The 24,325-nt window shown below is 48.4% G+C and overlaps 1 protein-coding gene and 1 long non-coding RNA gene across 3 annotated transcripts in view; one reads left to right on the top strand and one right to left on the bottom strand.

The window, feature by feature from the left end:
• Positions 1–8,169, bottom strand: part of LOC139084909 (transmembrane protein 132E-like) — a 40,569-nt gene extending 32,400 nt beyond the window's left edge. For both annotated transcript variants that reach the window (XR_011542847.1, XM_070630326.1), the window contains exons 1-2: positions 8,053–8,169; positions 5,370–5,535 (exon numbers count right to left, since the gene is read on the bottom strand). Coding sequence is in view for 1 of the 2 variants with exons in the window: in XM_070630326.1 (XP_070486427.1) it covers positions 5,370–5,471 (102 nt within the window). In the remaining variant the exon portion in view is untranslated. The remainder of the gene's footprint in view (positions 1–5,369; positions 5,536–8,052) is intronic.
• A 10,550-nt stretch (positions 8,170–18,719) lies between these two features.
• Positions 18,720–22,144, top strand: LOC139084478 (uncharacterized). Its single transcript, XR_011541886.1, has 3 exons — positions 18,720–19,011; positions 21,073–21,845; positions 21,960–22,144. It is a non-coding gene; the product is annotated as an uncharacterized lncRNA (long non-coding RNA).
• The last annotated feature ends 2,181 nt before the right edge of the window (positions 22,145–24,325 follow it).

Genomic DNA, 24,325 nt, shown 5'->3' on the forward strand with positions numbered 1-24,325 from the left:
TCCCCCCTGCCCCTTCCCCCCACCCAGTGCTGGCACCAGGCCCTCCATTAGATGTGGAAGGAATGACTGACAAACCCCTAAATCTGAACAGCACTCCACAATTTCAGAAGAAAGTTGGAATTATGGTGGACCAACCATTGGCCTAATCTCATCTATCCTCTAGATCACACTAAAATGAGAATAAAGGAATAAAAATGTAATCCCACAACAACAACAAGTGGCTATACGCAGATAAAAATCCCGCCCAGCATCTCTGACGGTGCAAAGAAGCAGATGGCATGGGAGTAACTGATGGAGCAAGAAAGATGAGCTTCACGTAGGCAGAGAATTAATAATAAAGAAACACAGGAATTAGGCTCCACGCGAGCCATCAACATTACAGCTTTTGACATCGCAAAAACAGCAAAGCTAATAAACAGCCAGACGGGGCAAGTGGCAAGAAATCTGAGTGCCATTTCTTCAACTTTCAAATAAGGGAGTCTGTCTCTTATCTCCGGCTAAGACTGCATCATGAAAGAAACAGAGGTGGTGCGGTGAGGCAGGTGGAGGCTGGGGCAGTGGTAGCCAGGGAAGCAGCAGCTACAGTAATAATGATATAATCGTTGTTTATACAAGCTTTCCTTCCTTCACTTTACCAGGGTTATTTAAAAAGTCAAAATCTCTTCTCAGCTCTTTTGTTGTTGTTTGTTTGTTTTACCAAATACAGCAAGTCTACTTGAAGATCTTTGTCTTCTTTTATTTATAAATGAAAAGGAACTTAACACTCTCACAAATAAAATATAGCTGCATTTCATAGGATTCCGTTGTTATAAAATATGATGTCCATTTGTTACTTAGCCAGCCAGCCAGCCAGCCATTCATCCCTCTGCGGACCTGGAAGAATTCTCTAACGTAACCAGTCAGACTGGAGGGGGCTGGGGTTTGGGCTCTTCTTAAGCTTCAAATTTTTATAGTGCATATGGATTATTTTAAATAAAAGCAATAAAGCCTTTCGAGAAAAAAAGCCGCCCAGGACGTCCATCCAGCCCGAGGCGGAGGGAGGCACCGCCTTCCCAAGCCGCCAGGCGCCACGCGGCAGGTGCGGGCAGGCGCCGCGCCGAGCGCTGGGGGGCAGGAGGGGTCCCCGCTCTCGGGCGCCGGGAGATCGCGAGTCCCGGGGGCCCAGGGGCCGGGGAGCCGCCCGCCCCCCACCGGGGAGACGCCGGGCGAGGGGCAGGTGTTCGCGGAGCCCCGGGGCAGGTGCGGCCGCCGCTGGTCTGTGCGCGCCATCTGGTGGGCACCCCGGGGACTGCCGCCCGTGATCCCCTCGGCTCCGGAAAGAGAAGCCCGGCAAGAATGCCGTCTTGGCAGTTTGCGAAGTCAGAGCTATTTAGAACACGGCTTGCTGGGCTCTGCGGTAAGCCATGCAACAACGACGACGACGACGACAAAAGATGCGTTGCAACATTCCCTTGCCAGTTGAGACACAGCTGCTGTGCCCTGGGGGGAGCGGAGGGGCTGTAGCAGGTACGGACAAGCTGCATCTGTTCCAATCCGCCAGGGACCACGCCGCCCTGTTGTGAAACACTTTCAATTTCACCACTGCTCTTGAGCATCTCCTTTTTAAGCCATGGGAATACTAATTTTACAAAAAGGTGCTGACATGGATCACATTCTTACTTTGTAACAAGAACTGTGCATAAATTGTTGCCTCATTTAATCCTCGAAGTAACCTATGATAAAGGTTGTCCTAGCAGGAATTGTACTACCGCCTTCACAGAGAGGGAAAGTGAGGCTCTGGACGGCTAAGGAGCCAGTCTTCGATCACACGACTGAAGTCAGTGTGGGAGCAGGATGTAATCTAAGGGCTCTTGACCTCACTTAACCACGCACACTTCCACATTTCCCCAGCCCTGGCGAGGGGATTGTTCTATTGATCAGCTCAGAGGCAGAGAAACACTGGAGGCAAGGGTTCACGTCTGGCATCTCTAAGCAGTATCTCAAAATCAGAGAAGGAGGTGGAAAGCGGGAGCAACTTGATGCCCCTCAACTGTAGACAACTTGCATACTTAGGAGTCCACATTGTGGTAATTAATCCAGTTCACCTGTCAACAGGGAACGGGATTTTTTTTTCGTAAAGAAAATTATTTTCTGAGAATACAGCCTCCTGATGGTTTTACCCCTTTAAGGACGTGTAAAACAGAAGCAAATCAAACCCTTCCCATCATCGCTCTCAATTTTGTCAATCAGGGCCCATTGCCCAACAAAACACAACAACTCCTGAGCAGAAGTCTTTGATGAATGTGCTGCACAACGGACGTTTTCCTGAGATGGGTCATAAATATTAATGGTATTGACAGAGCCTTAAAAACTTGTCATGTCACATTGCTGCAGCCACAGAAGCACCCAGAATTCCACCACTTTGTTTCTCTGACAGCCACCAGTTTCTTTCATGAACTTTCACGAGCTGGGTCTGTTTTTCCCTTTCATCTTCAGAAAGAATACATGAGCAGAGGTTTTCCTGTAGGCACAGGTCAACTGAATCAAACATCTTAATGGGTTTTCCCCTTTTCTTTTCTCCTTAGCTGATTCCACCTGCGTTCTCACATCAATCCTTTTGTATGCCTGTATTTTTCTTGTGCACCAGGAAATGGCATAACCTCAGAACCCTGTTAAGTGAACATTGTAGCAAAGGTTTGCTGAATGTGTTGCTGGTCCACGAGCTGCCTTATGAGCTGTGGGCGGTGGACAGGTTAGCAGTGCAGCGGTCCACCACCTGGAAACTGCATACAGCTGCGTTTACCAAGTGCGCAGGTGTAATATCACTGGCCAGCAAAGGTAGTTATTGCTGGTTATTTGCACAGTCTGTTCACTGGATGACTTGGGGGCAGGGAGGAAAGAAATGAACGTGTTCATAGCAGAGGAGTTTCAGTACAGCGAATAGAATGAATCAAGTTGCTGGCCCAGCAGCCTGAACGCCTGAAGTAAATTTATAGATTAAAAGCCACATAAAAACCACACTGCCCCGCCCCCAGGCTGTCCTCTGCTCTCCACCCTTGATTTCTTCCCCTCAGTCCTGTCTGGGCTTTCTTGCTTCTTGGGCGGGGGGGTGGGGGTGGGGGGGGTGGGGGGGCAGTTTTGTGTATGTCGTGCATACTGCCTTTCTGTCACATTAGGGGGCTGATCTTTACTTAGGGAGGCTGTCTTGAGGGCACACTGAATTGGATATGGTCTTAATTACCCTTTGCTATAACTGGCAAGACTGATGGTTGAGTGGTAAGATGTGTCACAGTGCCTCGCTTGGTTCTGCAATGTCTGCAAGTTATTAGAGCTATTTAATACAATGAGACCAGAATAGGTAGTCTTTCTTTTTAACTTATTTAATTTTTAATCTGCTCTTTTGGCTGTCTCCAAATCCCGTAAACTGCTGAAAGGTAGTCTTTCTGGGAGATTCTGCCTACTGTTCTTAGAGTAGAAATAGAGTGACCACCTGACCCGGCAATCCCACTTATTTATTTTTTATTCCAAAGAATTGAAAGCAGGGTCTCAAAGAGATATATGTGCATCCGTGTCCACAGCAGCATTATTCACAGCAGCTAAAACATGGAAGCAACCCAAGTGTCCAGTGTCCACTGATGGATGAATGGATAAGCAAAATGTGGTATATACATACAGTGGAATACTATTCATCCTTATAAAAGAAAGAAATTCTGACATGTACCATAATGTGTGTAAATCTTGCAGCCATTCTGCTGAGTGACATAAGCTAATCACAAAAAGACAAACACTGTATGATTGCACTTGTATGAGGTACTTAGAAAGCTCGTTGCGGGGGGCTGGAGGGAGGAGGGAGTTATTGTCTAACAGATACAGAGCTTCAGTTTTACAAAATGAAAATAGCTATGGAGATGGAAGGCGGTGGTGATTGCACAATATTAAAAATATATTTAATACCACTGAATTGTACGCTTAGAATGTTCAAGATGATAGATTTTGTGTTTTGTGTATTTTACTACAATAAAAAAAAATTGGAAAAAAGAGAGAGAGAGAAGCCGAGGAGCATATTGACATGCTGAGTATCATTTCAGTAGGAAATCGGATGATGTTCTTGTAACTTTCACTTGATCTGGTGGTCTTCAATACTCCTCAGCTGGACAGAAATGCAATGGAAGAAATTTTTATAGGCTTCTGAAATCCCAAAGTGTAAATCACCCGAGTGAAGGGCTTTCCTTCAGGAAACGTGCATCCCCCCGAATCCAATTAATTAAAACCCAATGATTCCATCACATCCCGTATTGGCCCATTGTATTCATTACAACAGCCTCAAAAGCTTTCTGAGAGGCCAATTACTCTAAAGTAATTAGGTCTTAAGTCAACCATAGTTAAAAGGATTGTGTGCGTGTGATTTCTCTAACTTCTTTGCTAATTACATCCATGCAAGTACTCCTGGAGTTCTTTTCCTGGAAACGTGCTCTCATCTATAATGCATTGATTATGATATTGTTTTGTCTGGCTGAGCAACCATCAGCTAGAATCATGAGTGAGAAAATGGTAAACTGCATTAAAAAAAAATTATGTTTCTCTTTTGTCTTGAGAAACCTGCTCATGTCCGGTGCGAGAATGCAAGAATAAGATGGCTCAGGATAGGAAACGGCCACAATGTTCATTACAGGAGCAGCTATTTCTCTAGGTTCCAGGAAAGGGAAGATGGGTCCGTATGGGTTCAGGCACCAATGTTTATGCACTAGCCCAGTGCTCAGCTCACATCAACAGAACTTGGAAAGCTCATTAGCAAACGATCCAATAGTGCATTCTAATGGAGAAGAATGAAGTCCAGGTAGAGATGAAATCTGGGCGTGAGCACCAGGTCAGCCCTGTGGGGGGCGGAGACCAGTAATTGGCCTAAAACAATAGAATGAGAAGTGACACTGGGGCCCACTCGACTCTTCCCACATGGCACTAATGAGGGGCCCTGTGACAATATGATGGCCATTATGAGAGACTGACCTTTAACATCAATATCAGGCCCCATCCGCCACCACCCAGGAGAGTCAGGAGACTGCTGGGAACAAAGCCTGCAGGCTGGGGTTTGCAGTATCCAACAAAGACTGAATTTCCACTTCAGCTTTGAACCTGCGAGATCAGCGCCTGCAAAGACAGTTTCTTTGAAAATTTTGTTTAGTCCTAAGGTGACCATTTGTCCCCTCTCTCTGATCCAAGTTGGCCAACTCATCTTAATGAGACATGCTGGGAGCCTGAGAACCAAGATTTCTGAACCCAGAATCAAGACCTCTGGGTGGGGTTTTTTGATTTAGGTTGATTTTAACCAATTTAGTATCCGTTTTCCTTTCTTCTGATAGTGGCATGCCAATTTTGCTTTGACAGCTTACCCAGTCTTCACGTTTAGTCCATGTGGTTCCAAGAAGTCTTGATGCCATCAGTAGTTCCAGGGGTTGGCATGCGACCTGGCCAGGCCAATTAGCATAACCCATTCCATTGGTTACAGTGATTGGTTCAGAAATGGTCACATGACTCAGGCTGGGCCAATGACATCACCTGGAAAGAGAAGCTCTCCTTCTGTGAACATTGCACACATGATGGGACAAAAGCCTAGAGCTGCTGAGGGCCCCTTTGTCACCCCATGGAGTTTAACAAAGCCAACCCAAAGCTGAAAGACAGAGAAACAGATTCCTGATATTATTATAGCACCTAGATCCAGCTATGCCTGATGTCAGCTGTCCTCTTGGACTTTTATTACTAGGTGACCAAATTTATTTTCTTTGTGGATTATACCAGTTTGAGCTGGGTTTCTGTTGCTTGAGGAGAGAATTAAGTACTATTTCAAGGAGGCTAAGGACCAGGAGACCAGGATATTTTTAGTCAAACCACCTCATGCACACAATAAGGGAAAAATGAATTAAAAAATCTAGTCAAAGAGGCTCTTTTAGAAGAGATTGGAACAGGGCTGGGCCTTGAGGGGTGAGTGAGGATCAGAAGGGCAGAAAGAGGAGAACCAGCTGGAGACAAGAACAACAGAGAGAGAAAGGAGGGATCGAGGCATGAGGAAGGGGCAGGGGAGCAGCTTTCCTAGCTGGAAGGTGAGGACACCAGTGGGCTACAGAAGAAGAAAGGCCAGTGTGCGCAGAGCCTGCAAGGAAAGGCACATTGGAGGGATGGAATGTTCTGGAACTAGAGATGAAGGTCGAACGACATTGTGACCTACTTAAGGCCGCTGAACTGTTCGCTTTAAATTAGTTAATTTTATGTTATGCGAATTTCACCTCAACAAGCTGTTGAAAGAGAACTCAGAGCGCTCTACTCGATATGAACATTTTACTGAGCGATAAGCAGATTCTCTGTAAACCCAGAGACCAAACCCAGAGCTGGTACGAAGTTCCGAGGCGTGACATGCCAGGATGGCTTAGAAGATGATTATCTTCTACCACTTTGGGAAGATGACTTCAGCTTTGTTGATGATTATCAGAGGCATTTACAAGAAATAATCTAAGTTAGTTTTCGCTTATGTTCATGACATAAGCTAGATTTTGTTTTGCTCTCATGGCTTAAATGGTTCTGTCTGCTTGGTGGATTTTCAAGCCTGGCCTCCATTTCATTTTATTTTAACAAAATTATTCTTAAAAATCAGGGAAAATTAAAATAAAAGAGGCTGGAGAAGCCCCCCTGAGAGGGTCACAACTATGGAAAGTAGCAAGGGGACAGGATGAGGGTGGAGCATGAGGATGTGTGTGTTTCCAGGCCCGGGAGGGAGGGGGCAGCAACAGGGGAGGGCCAGGGGCATGGGTGGCTGTGGGACAGCGGAGGGGTTGGGGTGGCCGAGGGGTAGGAGCTGGGGCTGAGCAGCAGGCTCCAGGTCAGAGAAGGCAGGTCTGGACCTCAGGACATTATTATCATAATGACAATCCTGTAGAGAGACAGGAACAAACCCAAGAACCCACAGTCACACGCACCAGCTAAAGGAAAACTTCACAGCACGCTGGGGTCCCCTATGCCTTGAGGCTGATAAGACAGGTTGCACTTTAAAAGGAAGAAAAGAAAGTGGGGTGTACCCCCGTCTTAGTCAGCGCAGCTGCTACAACTGAAGGGGTTCAGAATGTGTTCGTGATTCTGCCCTGCCTCCACGCTCTGCCCCCGAGTCAGAGGACACAGGGAAATGCTGCGTTCACACGGATTAGGTGGTTGTCCTCTGTTTTGTTTTTTTAGTTTTGTTACCACACCAGGTTCCTTTTTGCCCACCGCCTGGAAAGCCAAACACCGAGATGACGAGATTGCAGCAGAGAGAGGGTTTACTCACCAGGCAGCCATGTGAGGAAGCAAGAGACTGAGGCTCAGATTTGCATTCCAGAAAATGGGGACTCAGGGATACTTATGGGGCAGGGGGGGCAAGCTGGTCTGAAATGTGGAGAGAGGTGATTGGAGGCGAGGAGAGGTGAGATAATTGCTGATCTGCGCAAGTGTAGTCAGACCCCATGCCTCTTCATAGGATGCATGTTCACAAAATGGCGGCGTTAGCATGATCTGGGGGTGGAGTTTTTAGCTCTTAACGTCAAAAGGTTGCCTATCAGACGCCTGCACGGGCCCAGTGGATGGGCTGTTGGTGTCAATCCACCTGAAGTGGACAAAGGGTTCTAATTCCTGAAAAACAGCTCAAACCCCCATGACCGTGGTGACCCAGGCTCCAGGAGATGTTAACTGTAGGAACCTAGTGGGGGTCAGAGAGCATATTGCCTGAACAGCACAGTCAACAATGGGCGGGGGAACAGCTAACGGCTATAATCAGTAATTGTGAAAAAGGAAAAAGACTGCAGTTCCTAGCTACTTAATCATCAACGGCTGACTGTTGGTTCTTTCAGTTTGCTCCCCTCAGTGTGGTTACAGTTTGCATTGGAAATACAGTTGGCTGCACCTGTTCATTTTATACTCTGTTTTATCACTTTAAACTCCTTTCCCATCCTTGCTGATTTATTTTTTCCTGCATCCAAAAGTCACAATTATTCAAGAAGGTGTACAGAGCGCCCCGCCCCTCCTCCCGTCCGCCCGCCCCTCCAGCCCCACCTTTTTCAGGGCAACAGCTTCATTTTCAGCTGCCTTATTTTCCTGTTATTTGTTTTTATAAACATAAGCAGATACATGGATGTCTTCTTATTTTCCCTTCTTTCTTACACAAAAGGTAGAATGTTTACCTAACAATATCTCCTGGAAACCATAGTTTGTGGAACTCGCCCTCTTTGTCGTTCACCTGGCGGGAGTCCCTTTGTGTGGTGGACAGTAGTTTATATACCACCGTCCCCTGTGCGGACAGCACCGGAGCCCGGCCCCAGTGTGGCCCCAGGGATCCCGCTCCTGGTATTTACGCTCTCGGGCAGCCCCTCCTGTGCTGTGCCAGGGTCATCGGTCTGTGCGGTCAACGCAAGAGGCAGAAATGAGGGTGCAAAGACCACAGCTTCCATCTTGGCCCCTCTCTTCCTTGACTGCTCTCTCTCTTGGGTCACCCACTCCGGGGAAAGACACCTGCCATGTTCCGAGGACACACAGGCCTCAAGGAACCTTTGTGGTGAGGAACTGAGGCCTGTCAATGACCGAGTGAGTGAGCCGGAAGGGGAACCTCCATCCCGGGTCAAGCTGGAGATGCAGGCCCAGCCGACAGCTGGACACAACCTCAGGAGAGACTCTAAGTCAGAACCATCCAGCTGAGCCATCCCGGGCCCAGGCCTGACCCCTAGAAACTGTGAGATAATAACCATTTGTTGTTTGAAGCTGTTAAGTATTGGTGTTACTTGTTACACAGTGATAGGTGGCGAAGGCAGACATTTAGGCAGTTTCCAATATTTTGCAAAAAAGCAATAAGGCTACTGGATAGCATTGTGCATTTGTATGATTCATACCGTTTCAAACATTTACCCATGATCCTGACCCAAAGAAGACATATGGATGCAACATATCAAGTACATGTACATACACATTTTAAAAAAAACCTTTCAAATAAATGGAAGTTGTTGCTGTTTATGGCATAAAATCTTACATTCATTTCATAGTGGAGAGAAACTGAATTTCACTGCAGACCAGGCAGAATGACCACGCAAAGATTTACAGCACAGGCAGGGCATGCACGAGGATGCTGTGGCCTACAGGTAAGATAATACAAATTACTGTATCCTAAAAAATGTAGAACATATTGTCTTTCATAACAAGAAGTCTGGAGATCGCATCCCGGGACTCAAGTATGTCATAAATACATGGAATAAAGACACTGGAGGGGACAAGAGAAAAATAGTAACAGTGGTTCTTTATACTTTGTGCTTTCCAGTTTTTCAACAATGACCTTGTATTGTTTCATTAATTATTTCTTTTTAATTTTGAGATTATTGTAAATTCACAAATAGTTGTAAGAAATAAAGCAGAGAGGTCCCATGTACCATTCATTGAGCTTCCTCCAATGGCACCATCTTGCATAAATATAGCATACTTCCCACAGCTGGGAAGTGGACACTGATATGACCCACTGACATAATTCATATCTGGCTAGTTTTACACACACTCACTTGCGTGTCTTTGAGTATTTCGTTCTACGCAATTGTTCCCCGTGTGTAACTCTGTGTAACCACCACCACATCCAAGAACACCTTCGTCGGCACAAGCATGCTCCTTTTTATGGAGATGCCACCTCCTTCCCAGCCTCCCCCACCCTCGCCTGTCCCTAACTCCTGGGGACCGCTAATCTGTTCTCCTCCCCTGTAATTTTGTCCTTTCAAGAATACTATATAAAAGGAACCATTCAGTGTGGAACACTTTGAGATTGAATTTTTTGATTCAGCATAATTTCTGGACATTCTTTTAAATGGATGTGTATATGGACAGCTTTCCCCTTTTTATTGCTGTGTAGTATTCCATGACGTGATGTACCACTGCTATATTTAACCACTCACCCATTGAAGGACATCTGATTTGGCTGTTACTCATAAAGCTGCTCTGAGTATCCACATACAGGATTTTGTGTGCACATAAGTGTTCATTTCCCTGGAGTAAATGACCAAGAGTGTCATTCCAGGTCACATGGTGCCTTGTATTACTTTTAGAATTGCACAAGTAAAATAAAGCAAAAACATTCCAAATACAAAGCACGCAGAAAAGAGAGATATTATGCCAATAATTGGGAATATTTGATCTGATTACAGATCCTAAAATTTTACAGGCAAATGAAGGTAATTACCTAACTTCATCTTCAAAGAGTTGAGAGGATTTATAGCGAAGAAAAGATATTTCCCCAAACCAGCAAACACCATAAATAGAGGAAACTTTTCTCAATCGATGAAAAGAAATTCAATAAACTCCTACAGGGGGTGAAAATGCTTTCTATGAACCCTGCTCTTCCCAATTCAGCTCAATTTCACAGTGCACAATTCTCGTCTATTTTATTGTGACAAAGCCTCTAGAGGAAATAAATAGAATAAAAATAGCCATTATTAACAGGTAATAGATATTTCTCTTACAGTTTCAGTGGTATATTTAGCGTCAATGGCACTGTTCAAAAAGAAAAATGTGACTATCTTAGTGATAAACATACTTTAATTGCAAATGTTTCATTGTAAGTTGTTTCCACTCCAATTTAAGATAAATTCACTTCCTAGCTTAAGAAAGAACTGTTACCAAGAAAACAGAGCGGAAAAGTACCCACCGCCATGACTGCTGCCCAGCTCCCGAGCTCTCCTAGACCAGGACTCCAGTCCGTGCTCCCCTGCGGGGATGGGGATCCCAGAATGGCCGCTTAAGGGTCTTTCAGGGACGGCCAGGTAATCACAGAGGAGCCCCAGCCAGCGCCCCCTCCCCACCCTCAGGAAGTCCTCCGGCTCGGCTGGAGGTCACAGAGAAAGGGGTCACCCTACAGCCCCCCCATCCCTGCACAAAGAAAGAAAGTTCACAGCCACGGAACCCTCAGAAATGCTTCCCTGACAGACCTGAACATCACCACCAGCCCGCCCTCCCCCACAGCTGGACAGCGGGGGCTGCTCCTGGACCGCAGGCGCCGTCCTCCACCGCACACCCGGGTCTCCTGCCGCGGTGACTCAAAGGACAACCAAGAGAAGCCCGCGCTCCACCCTGGAGGAGAAAATCAATAGAAGCAGCCGAGAGAGCATCACCCGAGGCAGACGCAGCCCCCTGAAATGCTGCAGAGACGCCTAGTTCCCACCACGACCTCCCAGCAGGAAAGGCCCCCGCGATTTGAGGTGCTGACAGCATGTACGAGAAGCACGATTATAAATGAAAATCTGGATGTGCCCTGGAAAGGGAGGAACTGGAGAGACACACCCAACACTTGGCCTTTGCCTACATTTAGGCAAACTGCAAAGTTTAGAGCCTACAGCCAAGTGTAGGGGGCACACACCCCTCCACACTACCACCCTCACTTACTTTCTTTCCTTTTTTTTTTTTTGGTGAGGAAGATTGGCCCTGAGCTAACATCTGTTGCCAATCTTCCTCTTTTTTTTCCTCCCCAAAACCCCAGTACACAGTTGTATATTCTAATTGTAGGTCCTTCTAGTTGTGCCATGTGGGACGCTGCCACAGCATGGTGCTAGGTCAGTGCCCAGGATCTGAACTGGTGAACCCCAGGCTGTCAAAGCAAAGTGCAAAAGCTTACCCACTTGGCCACAGGGACAGCCCCCCATCCTCACTTCTGACACCAACCACCTGTTCGAGGGTCCCCCAAACCATTCTCAGATTCAGCAATGTGCTTGAAGGGCTCACAGAGTTCACTGCAGCTCCTCTCCTTGTGGTCGTGGTTTATTAAAGGGAAGGGAATCAGATCAAAATCAGGCAGAGGGGAGATGCAGGGGACGCTGGAGGGTCCCAGACGAGCTCGTTGTCCTCTCCTGTGGAGTCCGGACACGTTGCCCTCCCACTATCAGCGCGTGACAATACATAGGAGTACTGCCACTCAGGGAAGCTCTCGAGCCTCAGAGTTCATGTTTTACTGGGGCTCCATCCTGGAGGCATGAGTCATTGAACTCAGACTCCAGTCAACCGATGACACTGTGTGACCCAAAGGCCAACCCTGAGTCCCTGGGCTGGTCTTTCTGGCATGGGTAGCCCCCATTCTAGAATCAATGGGTGTAGCTGGCCCCACTCTAAGAGCCAGTGTGGCCAGTCATTGCCCCAAACGAAGATACTCCTGATAACTGGGCATGACGCAGATTACCTCCCAGAAGCAGAGGGCAAAGGTCAGACCTCTCTCTGGGCAAGGTTAAGTGACCGAATTCCTTACTACACAACCCGCTCGTTCATAACCTGTAGGGACTGACTAGTGTCTAAGAACTGCCAAAAGACGACCAGAGGCCCACCCTGACCCCCAGATCTCCTTCATTCAGCTCACTCACCATTGGTCGAAACTTAATCGTAGATGTCATGGGAAGATACATATTTCTGTTTGTCAGAAACTCCACTCTGTTCACAGGACAGACCATGATCTTACACAGGATGATCAGAAGGGGCCTCAGAGAAACAGCTCCGGTGGTCTCGGCTTGGGTGTCGCAGGCCCCCATCCGACACTTGGTCCTCCCTCCCCCCCAGAACTGCTTCAGCCTCTCTGAGGAGATTCTCACGGAGGGCCGACTCTGCTGTGGTCTGGGCTCTGACAAAGCAATTACTTTATTTTGTTGTTGCCTTGAAGCAGGTAAAATTATAATGAAAAGGGGTTTCTGGGAAGAAAAACAAAATACAGCATGAAAATATCCTTGAGGATCTATTTTCATTCACCTAATAGTGTGCTTTCAGTTTTAAAAAATCCATTTTGCCCTCATGGTTGAGGAAGAAATTTAAAAGAAGCAAACAACACTGCGCTTGGGTTCAATTCTTCAGAGTGGATTTCTGCAGAGGGAAGAAACCGTTTAGAAGAACAATGTTTAACAGGCTAGACTGCTCTTTATATTTTATTTCCCACGGTGAGCCTGCAAAGAAATTCTCATTTTACAGAAGAGGTTCAGAGAGAGTCTGTCACCCGACTAAAGTCACACAGCTGAGCAGAGAAGGAGGAGCCACCACGGACCCCAGCTCTCTGCCTTCACACCCAGGCTACACCTGCCTCTGAAAAAGCCCCTTTTCCCAGGATCTGAGAGCGTCTCTCCAGAGCGCACTCAGCGGCTTCCACACGGCCCAGTGGTGGGTGGGGTGTGCAAGGGTGTGAGGGCGTCTCAAATGCCCGAAGGGCCGGCAGACACCCTCAGGGAGTGAGACCACCGCTGGTGTGACGCACTAGCATGGGTCACAAAAGCCACACTCGGCTTATTTGCATTTAGAAAGAAACCCTGTTAAATCTAAGCCTTTTTACCGGGTCATTACGTTTTTCATCATACATCTTCTCTGTGAAATTTATCACCGTGGTACTAAGGACTATTCCTAATAGGTGTTTTAAATTGGTTCTTACAACATGGAAACCTTTCGTCTGCATATTAATCATATGGGAATATTCTTCTTTGTTACAAAGAAATGTGCTTTCTCATTTATCCTGAAACTCACCACTCTCTTGGTCTGTCTTCCCCCCACTGCTGATCCAGGTGTGGATAACAAAGATATTAATTTAGGCAATATTTACAGGTCACTTACTCAGCGCCAGACACTGTTGGAAGCACTTTGCATAGGAAAAGTTTCATCCCCATGACAGCCCTGTTGGGTAGTGTGATGCACTGATAATGACTCCCAAAGCCATTCCGTACCCTAATCCCAAGACCCTGCAAATGTGACCTTCTCCAGAAACAAAATCTTTGCCGATTTAATCAAATTAAGGATCTTGAGGTGAGGAGGTAACACTGAATTATCCAGTGGGCCCTGCAGTGGACCAAATGGTGACTTTCCAAAAGATATATCCACTTGGAACCAATGAATGTGACCTCATTTGGAAAACGAGTCTTTGCAGACGTAGGTAAGTGAAGGATCTTAAGATGCACTCATCCTGGATTAGCCAAGTGGGCCCTAAATCCTATAACAAGTGTCCTTAAAGAAGAGGAGAAGACACAGAGATGAGAGAGGGCAAGGCCATGTGGACATGAAGGCAGAGACTGGAGCAATGCTGCCACAGCCACAGAATGCCAGGAGCCGCCAGAAGCTGGGAAAGGCAAGGGAAGAGTCCTGCAGGCAGGGCTGCTTTCCTTCGGGGCCTCTCTTGTTGGCTTGTTGACGGCTGTCTTTTCCGTGTCTTCACAGCGTCTTCCCTTGGTGTGCATCTGGGTCTGCACTTCCTCGTCTTTTAAAGGTACTGGTCACATTGGATTAGGAACCATTCACACGACCTCATCTTACCTTAATTGCTCATTTAAAGTCCCTGTCTCCAAATAAAGACCCATTCTGGGGTCCTAGGGGTTAGGACTTGAGTATATGTATTTGGGAAGGACACCAGTCAGCCCATGACAGTTAACTCGCCACGGTTCCTATGTTTCAGCAGTGGAGGAGACCTGGCATGCTCTGGAAAGCAATGGCTTTTCTCTGCTTTGCCCTTTTAATTCCCTCCACTAACTGGAAAATAACAGTTTGCTGCAATGAGTCACTCAGAGTCAAAGTACACCAAATCCATCACCACTGTTTTTGTTTTTTGCAAATGATTAAATATTACTTTCTTTCCGTTTACAGCATAATCTAAGTGACAGCCGATCCATCAGCTTATCTGCTGATGTTTAACTGCAGCATTTTGCATTCATTATTCCCTACTTAGATCATTCTTTTAAAAAGAGGAACAACTTAATTCTGCCTCTTGACAGCAGAGAAATTAAATGGTGAGCCATAAAGATGAGTGCTTCTCTGGAAAACAAGACACCAACTGCAGATCTATAAAACCAAGCCAGATGTATGTCACCCCAAAATAAGATATACAAGCACTACCTTCTGGAAAATCCTCTCATTTCAGAAAGTAAAGAAACCTCTGACCTCAAATGCAACTTGCCTATTGGTGCAAATATTCTGGAGAGCAATTTGGCAACACAGAAACTTAAAGATACACATACCCAAAGATGCAAGGATTCTCCTGCTATGTACAGACTGTAAAGGTTGGGCATACATTTTTAAATAGATTTTGCATGGCAACCCAGCACACACACATATGCATGCACACACACAAATCTTTGTATTCACGCGGATGGACAGCAATATGAACTTACAGAGCTCTTTCCGGACTAGATTAACACTCCTTCTCGCTGTGAAAATACAGCCCCCAGACCTGGCCTGCCTGGACATCCCACTGAAGATGCCATGGATCCACTCCATCAATGACACCAGGCTGATCGGACAGAACAAGTAACCAGGTGGCTAGTGCACTAGAGGCCTTGGAAGGACAGGTGCTCCGGCGGGCAGGAAGCTTCGGGGACTCGAACTTCAGTGGTCACAGACTTGCAGGGTATCCTCTCTGACGTGAACAGCAAGCCACCTCATCCCATACCACAGTGAGGGAAGCACAGTGCCTGGTGGGCCTCTTTGGGGTCCAGAGGGAACACCTTTCACTCCCAGGAGTATTACTCCAGCCCATCCACCACGTGACTGCAAGGCTGCTGGATTTGGGTGGGTAAAGGGCACTGCAGTCAGTCCAGGGGTTGGTGCAATCAAACGTAATGTTTGGGCCAAACCATCAGGCAGACTCCACGGTGTTGAGGTGTCCATGGGGAAAAAGGGACGGCGTGAAGCTGATGGAAGTCCCAGTGGGAGAGTCACAGGACAGGCTCTTGGAATCCTAGAGCAAGTCTGGGCCACCCCAAGCAGCACACTCTACCTTTTTAAATAAGAAACAGCTCTCGCTGTGCCCTGGGTGAGATAAAACTCTTAATCACAGGGAAACAAGAGCCACGTCGGGAAAGTCCCAATGGCTGGATTCCGTCAGAACTGCCAAGTTTTAGTCACAAGGGCCCAGCAGCAGTCCTGTATAAGAAGTGAAAGGTCCATCTGGGGCTGAGTTTGAGCATGATGGGAGGGCAGTGAAAAGTGGCCAGAGCATGTGACCCCACCCTCAGGTGACCCAGCATCAAGTCAGTGCCCCACCCCAGCCTGCTCCTCTGTGGGCTCCCACCAGAGTGGACAACAAGTGTCCTTGGAACGACAAGGGACGGCTGCCACGAGGGTCCCTTGTGTCCTTCTCCCTCTGACATCACCAAGCAGGAGGGACTGAGAACACCCCTGATTCTTCCTCTCCCAGCCTGGTCCAGGACCCCAGCCCCACAGAGCTGGGAGAGGCCCGCGCTGCTGAAGCGAGCTCTTCAAAACGCTCTCCCAGCCCCAGGCTTGGCTCCTGTTCCTCTATTAGGATCAGTCTTGGGGAAAAAAGAAATGGGTGTGCAGTCCTTCTGGATTTCTCTATCGCTTCTTCTCATTCGATCAATCTGTACTTTTCTTGTTTGTTTGTTTCAAAGCATTTGGGATCAGGATTCTCGGGGGGTTTTCTAGTAACCAGGGCCGATGGTGACACATGAAAAGGTCAAGCCGCCCTTCTGATATTCGACTGAGGCAGCTCGGGCTGAGCACAGAACCCGGAGCCCTGGGGTGAGGAGTGGGCCGAGGGGACTGCCAGCGCTGCCGGCGTGGTGGTGAGGTTGGGGGGTGGACGGCCCCTGACTGTCCATCTGTCCTTCTTACCTTGTAATTGCTGGGAAGGTGACAGAATCCTGCCATCTGGGAGCTCAGACTCTCTCAGGGCCTCCGCGGGGTACTCATTTTTTTTGTTTGCTTGTTTCCGTGACAATACATGCACATTAAGAAAATAAACAGTACAGAAAGAACATGGAGTTAAAATAATTTTTCTCCTATCCCCATGTCCCAGTCCCTTCCCCGAGGATCCCGGTTAGCAGTTTCTGGTGTGATGTGTATGTACGCATACATATCAACTAGTTTTGCATCTTGATTTTCCCGTTTAAAAACGTAACTATAGATCTTTCTATAATAAACAGCAGGGGATTTTTAATCCTACACGTTCCCTGCTCCCAAGATAAGAGCGGGATGTGACCCGAAAGCTGGGGTTGGGGAGTGCTGACCACTGGCCCCACAGGGCCGCGGGAGGGTGGCAGGAGCCCTCTGCACGTCTGAGTCCTTGCGGATCTGGGCAGAAGCCACTAGGGCTGCGACGCAGATCGTGGAGGAGGGGGTGGCCACGTTGAAGTTTCTCGGTCCAAGGAGAGGACGCCCCCGGAGGCGCCGCGTCCTGCCCTCTGCATCTTCCTTCTGCACCACCACTTCCATCCCGCGCTGTCTCCTGCTGCGCTCCTGGCGCTCCACGGGGTGGGGGCCCCAGACCAGGCCGGCGGGGCGGGGCCGAAGGGGAAGAGATGTGGCCAAGGGAGAAGGGGCGGTTCCGGAGGTGGAGTCGGGCAGGAGGTGGGGAGAGGCGTGTTGTCCGGAGGCCGAGGGGACCAGGAGCGGGAACTGGGCGGGGCACTGAGGGCGGTGCGGACCTCAGAGGACAGCGGGCCGGGGGTGGAGCTCAGGTGGGCTGGGTGGGGCTGGGGGCGGAGCTCAGCCTGTGATGGCGAGGCGGGAGCGAGGCGGGGCACAGGTGGGCTGGGAGGGGCCTGAGATGGGGCTGAGGCGGGGCACAGGTGGGCTGGGTGGGGCTTAGAAGAGATCCGCGCAGGGGGCGGGGCGGGACTGGGGCGGAGCTCAGGTGGGCCGGGTGGACCTGGAAGGGGTTGGGGCGGGGCTGGGGCGATCCCGTCTGAGGCGCCCGGACTGTTAACCCAGCCGAGTAATGGTGGCCGCTGGAGCGCCTGCGGTGGTGGATCAGGAGCCACCGCGGGGAGGATCGGCAGTACCGGACATCGGAGCCGCAGCCGGGGTGGCCCCGGGGCTTGGGGCAGCCCGCGGGGTGCCGGGGGGGACGCAGGATGCGCTCCGAGGACGCGGTCGGGGGCTGTACCCGGCGCCTCCGGGCAGAGGTAAGGCAGGAGTTCGTCTAGGGGACCTGGCGAGACGGCAGGGCGCACTGGGAGCGCCAGTGCGCAGCTCCTCCTGCCTGGATGGGCAGATACTCTTGGGAGTCGTGGGGCGTTTGGGGCGGTCTGACAGGTCCCGCGTGTCCTTGGTGCAGCCCCACAATTAATAAGGGGGCGTGGCTAAGGGAAAGGTTCCTTTGATCTGTCCACCTCCTGCCCCCAGGTCGGCCCAGCTGTAGTACTGGGGATAGAACTATCCCCGCTTCTTGTTCATCTTTGCCCCAAGCGTGGGGTCCCTGCCCGGCCCCCTGCTCAGTCAACCTGTGAGGATGGAAGATGGAGTGTATAACTGTGCGTCCATTCCTACACCTGTGGGGTCCCACTGCACCGCGCTTTTGCTTGAATTGTGGGGCTGGCGATCCAGCACTAGGGAGCCCAGTCTTTTGCGTCCCTCTGCCTCTCACCATGGGGCCCAAGAGTGGATCTTGGCCCACGGAGAAAGGCACTTTCTCCTATCAGGAATCTGGGACCACCCCGCGGGCACCGGAAATTGGTTTCAAAGCAGTCTGGGATGGCGGGTGGAGAATGTGGGGCTCGGAGGGGCTGGCGCCTGTCTGGGAGAGGTGGGTTCGAGTCTCCGGAACAGAACTGGGCTTCCTCCTCTCCAGCGCGGGAATGTACGGTCTCTTGGAGTGGAGGGAATTGGAGGGGCCCGTTGGCGCACAGCACAGCGCCTGGAGCGTTCCCGAGGAGGCCAGCTGGTATTATGACAATTGCTATTTTTATTGCGTGCACATGGGGTCCGGTTGGTCACGTGAACTGAGCGGCACCAGGGTCCGGGTGACCAGAGGATGGAGGGGAGGGATCAGCGTCTGGGTCCCAGGAGCAGTTGGCATAGGGCGCCCTTCCTCGCAGGACACAGGCCCTTGTCCGGGGTCTCCGGGTTGCGGTCAAGTGCAGAAAAAGGAAGAACGCCGCCTACGCTGAGTTGAAGGGGCTGTGGATCCGGGCTCCGAGCGCGCCGGGCCCTGGGCTTCAACTCCACCGCGGGCGCCCAGCGTCTCCTCTTGCTGCCCCTTCAGTCCAGGATGGGCTGAGTCTTGGAAGCCAAGAGCACGTGGTGAGAGCCACTTCTCTCCCCCGAGCCTTTCTGCCTCAGGCTCTTGAAGCTGGCCTGTAACCGCATCCGAAGGACAGTTGCTAAGTGACATTAAAAAGTTTTGCTTTCCCAAAGTCACTAGGCATAGCCAGGAATTCCCTGGAAATCCCCCTTCTTTGAAGTGCCACATTTCCATACAGCCCCACTACACCTAGTTTTTCACAAACATTTTATCTACTCTTTTAAAATAGTGCCCCTTTCTCCCTGGAACTCCAGGTATGCAGGAGTGGGCTGGGGAGGAGGGGACAGATTTCTTTTCTGTCAACTTGAAAAGGCAAAGCAGATCTCCAGGATGAGTGTGCAGAAGGAAGCCGAAGCTGGGGGAGGGAACAGTGAAAGACTCTGAGCCATGTTAGATGGGCTGGTCCTGAGGGCTGAGAGAGGAAGGCTGGGAACACCTCCTTGGGAGGAGCTGTTCAGACAGGGCAGGGCCCGTGACAATGGAATAAGCTTGCTGTGTTGGGAGCAGCAAGAAGGACAGGCGGCTGGAGCAGAGGAAGGAAGAGAAGAGTGAGGGGAAGTGGGATCAGGGAGGGGGAACCCATGCAGCCCCTGATGGGCATGTGGCTGAGGCTGGAGTCCTCCAGTATCTATTCCGCCTTACCTTCCTCATGCATAGAAATCCTGATGTTTAGCTGAGCAGAATAATGACTATATTTTCTAACGTTTTTTCCCTTTCACGTATGTATGGCTTTTTGACTAACTTATGATATGTCAGTGGTCATGGTGCTTGAAATTTCCCTTAAGTGCTTTTAATGGGAGGAGGTATGCCTTCCTATTTTCTGACAGCTAGAACATGGATGTAATGGCTGGAGCCCCAGCATCTATCTTGGACCATGAGGTGACCTTAGGAATGGAAGCTTTGCACAGTGGAGCAACAAGAGAAGAGTGCCTGGGCCTCTGATACTAGCCCTGGGCTAATAACCTTTAGATTTCACTATCTTGAGAGAGAAATAAACTTCTCTCTTGTTTAAGGCCCTGCATTTTGGGGTCCTCGTGTGACTCACAGCTGAGCATAATCCTGTTTGATATACCAAGGAAAGAACTTCAAATTTTATTCTTACCTAGAGGGAGTGTTCAGAGGGTTTTAAGCCAAGGAGTGACATGATTTGTTTCAGGGTTTTAAAGGCTCACCTTGGCTACTAAGAGAGATGAGGCACCAAGTCTCCAAGACTATATGTAGGGCTGTCAGTGGAGGATTCTGACAGTTATCCAGGTGGAAGATGACAGCTGGACTAGATGATGGTGGAAGTGCTGTAGATGCTGATAAATGTCGTATCTGTGCTGTGCTATCATAATGTGCTGTGTATTTTCCGTTCAGCAAATATATGGATCTTTTGAAGAAAATAAGCTTTATGGAGAGGTAATTAAATGCATTAAAGCATACCCATTTCAATGTATAGTTTGATGTATTTTGACAAATATATATATACCTATGTACCTACCATCACAGTCGAGATGCAGAATATTGCCATCACCCCCAAAATTTCCCTCTTTCTCCTTCTTAATCAATACGCCCACGAACTGGAGACTCAGGCACACACTCCTTTTCTCTCTGTCACTGCAGGCTGGATTTGTCCTTTCTAGAAGATCACGCAGCACGTGTGTCTGACTTCTTTCCATTAGCAAGTGTTTGTGGGGTTCCTGCCTGTGGTTACGTGGCTCTGTAGTAATAGGAGTAATAATACTCCTTTTTATTGCTGAGAAGCGTCTTATTGCTGGTAATAGATACCCCTCCCCCCACCCCCGTTTATCTCTCACCGGTTGATCACGTTTGCATGGTTTCCAGGTTTGCGCTGTTATGAACAAAGCTGCTATACACATTCATGTGCAATCTTCCTTTGCCGAGAGCAGATGCGTTGGGTCATATAATAAGTATAGGTTTAAGTTTTCCAGGAACTACCAAGCTTTTCTGCAAGTCGTTGTACCGTTTTATGACTAATGATCCAGGAGAGCTCAAGCTGCTCCTCATTCTCAGCAACTCTTATTATCAGTCTTTTTAATTCTGTCCTTTGCTTACAGAATCCTGATTTTGTCCCCACCACTGACATGCCTAGCAAAAAAATCACATTTCCAGCAGAGAGTACGGCGGCATGACAAGATCTGAGATGCAAGCAGAGGCTCTTGGCTGGTGCTTCTGGGGAAGCCTTTAAACTGGGTGGGGTTTCCGCTCTCCAAGATGGCAGCACAGGAGAGAGATTCCCCCTGGAGAGGCTGTCCCTCAACCACACAGCATGTGAGGGGGCCCCCGGCTCTGAGATGGGCTTCCCACCATCCTGATGGTTTGTGGCACTGTGTAAACAGCTCAGGCGTCTCCTGGGTTCTTTGTCTCCTCAGCTTCATGGTTCATCCTCAGAGTAAGTTTTCATCCCTTCAAGCTCGCTGTGGGGGTCTAGGAATTAATTCCTTTGTGGGAGAAAACCATTTTCGCCCAAAGCTTTTCTGTACTTGGATTTTGGTGGATCCTGTGTCCGCAGCCACAGGGCTTAGAGGCCCAAATGGGGCAGAGGTTCAGATTCCTTGGCTGATCTATCCAACCATGGAGAAGAGGGCACGAGAATTAGAAAGGGGACGTGGGAGCCCTGAGTCATGGCTTCTCAGAGGAGGCAAACTCTGAGTGAGAGAGGAAGGAATGAAAGTCCATTTAAATACACTGCAAATTATCATTCAAGCAAATAACACCTTAAACTCATTTGTAACTTGCCAGCACTCCAGAATGATAATTATCCTTGGATCTCGCAGAGTAATTTGTTGGCAGTTCCCAGAAGGAATGTGACATTTCAAACCAAATGGAGGTCAGAATTTATATTGCTCATTTGTAAACTGCTTGTTGACCTAACTCAGTTTCCAAGGGTCCCATTAGTGATTCTGTCTTTGTCTTTTTCTTCCTTTCCACTTTGGTGATACAGGGCCAAGGGGTCACCATCAACGTACAGAGACGCTCCTCCCCACAGCCTCATCTATCTGGGAGCCTTCACATAAGAAGTGCAGAAACTTCCTTTTTCTTAGATCAAGGGTCATAAAACTATAGCTGTGGGCCAAATCTGGCCCATTATCTGTTTTGTAAATAAATTTTTATTGGAAAACAGCCACACCTTTTCATTTATATCTTCTCTGGCTATGTTCCTGCTCCAACAGCAGAGCTATGTCATTGTGACAGAGCCTTAAAGTTCCCTTTTTCTTCTTCTTCAATCCTTAAAATACTTGCGTTCTACAATGTTAAGCACAAAGAAGGTGCTGATGAGTGCTTGTTTAATGAAAGAATCAGCGAGTGGGTGAGTGAGTGAGAGCATGAGGGATTGGCTAGGACTTCCTTTTCTAGTGGAAGTGTGCAGTGAGGACTGTGTTCGTGATGACCCCAACAAACCTTGTGTGGGACCATTTTCTGTCTGCTTTAAAAGCTCTCTCTCAATGAGTAAGAAGTGACTGAGGTTGAGTGGTCAAAACCTTCTAAGCAGATAGTGGTTGATCAAGATATTCAGGAACCTAGGTGATTCCAAACTCAACATTCCCAAACTCAACGCTCCATTACACCACTGAGAAAGGATTTCATGATGCAACTCTGTCATGCCATATGGGACTTTTGGAAATCTGCACACACTCAATGAACATTCCCTAAGCCTCAGTTGCAAATACATGGAGAGGGTGTGAGATTTGTGTATTACTTCCGATGATGTCAGCTGCCATTAGTAAAATACCACCCCAAAGTGGCTGAAATTATAGAAGTTATTATAATTCATAACAAGAAGAACAGAAATGTCTGGTTCCATATTTTGTTAATCCAGTGGCACACTATGTCATTCAGATGTTTGTTTTTCCTCTCCATGATACCCCAGGCACTGGTTGTCATTCTCCAGCTTGTTTCTCATGATCACAAGGTAGCTGCAGCTCTTCCAGACATCACAAACTCACCCAGCTATATCCAAAGGCAGGAAGAAGGATGTTTCTCCTCATGTATAGCTCTTTACCAGGGAGGAAAACCTTTCCACTAGCCCTGCCAGTAGTCTTCCCTTCAGATCCCATTGGTCCACAGTGGGTCCTGAATTCAGAGGAGTTTGGTAGGGTGAGTCTTTGACATTTTTAGGAGTTGTAGTTGGGAGCAAGTCCTGTTACCAAGGATGAAGTATGAGAGAATGCCTGCTGGATAGGTAGCCAAGTCATTCTCTCTCTCAAAGGTGGCATCTGTTTGATTCCGTTTTGCACTGGGGCCCTGTGTGTGTGTCCCCACTGGAGGACTTCCTCTTGGTTGCCAGGGTGCATTTGTCCACCTGATGCCGTTAGGTACTGTTCTAATGAAGACTAAGCCAAAAAGGAGACCTAGTTTCCTCCTGCATGTGGAGAAGTTCAGGGGTGACTGTCTGGATCCAGATGCTCAAGCATAGCCTGCCTCTTGCCTTTCTTCTGGACTGGGATTATCTCTGTCAGGCTCATCCCTCCTGGTGGCAGGTTGGCCACCACTATCTCCCAGTGTCTATCTGGCTGACTGGTCACCTCAGGACCACAATGCTTTTCCCCGTCAGGTCCAGCACAAGTCCTGGGAGTGGTCATCACTGGCTTAGTTTGGGGTAACTTGGATCATGAACCCACCCAGAACCAACCACTGTAGCCAACCCTGGAAGCGGGGGGCAAATGGACCCCATCTGGGCTCAGAGAGCAGCAGAGAGGTGCCCATTGGAAAGATGCTTGGAAGACAGAAACAAGAGGTGGCCAGGCTGTCCCCACTGTCTTACCAATGCAGATTTTGTGCCTGAGGGGTCCAACTGTGATTTTCCAACTCTGCGCCCTTGGAAAATACTGCCTGGGTAACTGATCGTGGTATCTGTGGATTTTACATAGGGCATCTATTTTCTCAAACTATTTGATCAAGTAGTGATGTTTTCAAGCTCAAAGAACAACACAGATGGTGTTTATCACTTTCGCAAGAATAAATTTTGCATTCTTTTTGGAAGAGATAGGAAAGAGTGTATGAGAAAAAGTAATTATATAATCAGAGTTGCATAATTAAGAGAAGCTCCCACATTTCCTGCCTCCTTCTCCCTTCCTCTGTCACTTCCTTTTGCCATTTGTCCTTGCCTGCAGAGCAAGAAACGCGAAACGTTTGCGCTTGGATGACAGTGTGTGACTAGATAATATAACTGTAAAATCCAGTCTGTAATATTAATAAGTATTGCTTATTTCATCCCTTTTGTTGAATTATTCTATCAAATGAGATATTAAATGCAGGCTTATGGGATGTGTCTGATGGCTAACAAAGCGAATATATGAATATATTCCT

The sequence above is a fragment of the Equus przewalskii genome, chromosome 7, assembly GCF_037783145.1.
Source record: "Equus przewalskii isolate Varuska chromosome 7, EquPr2, whole genome shotgun sequence".
Taxonomy (NCBI): domain Eukaryota; kingdom Metazoa; phylum Chordata; class Mammalia; order Perissodactyla; family Equidae; genus Equus; species Equus przewalskii.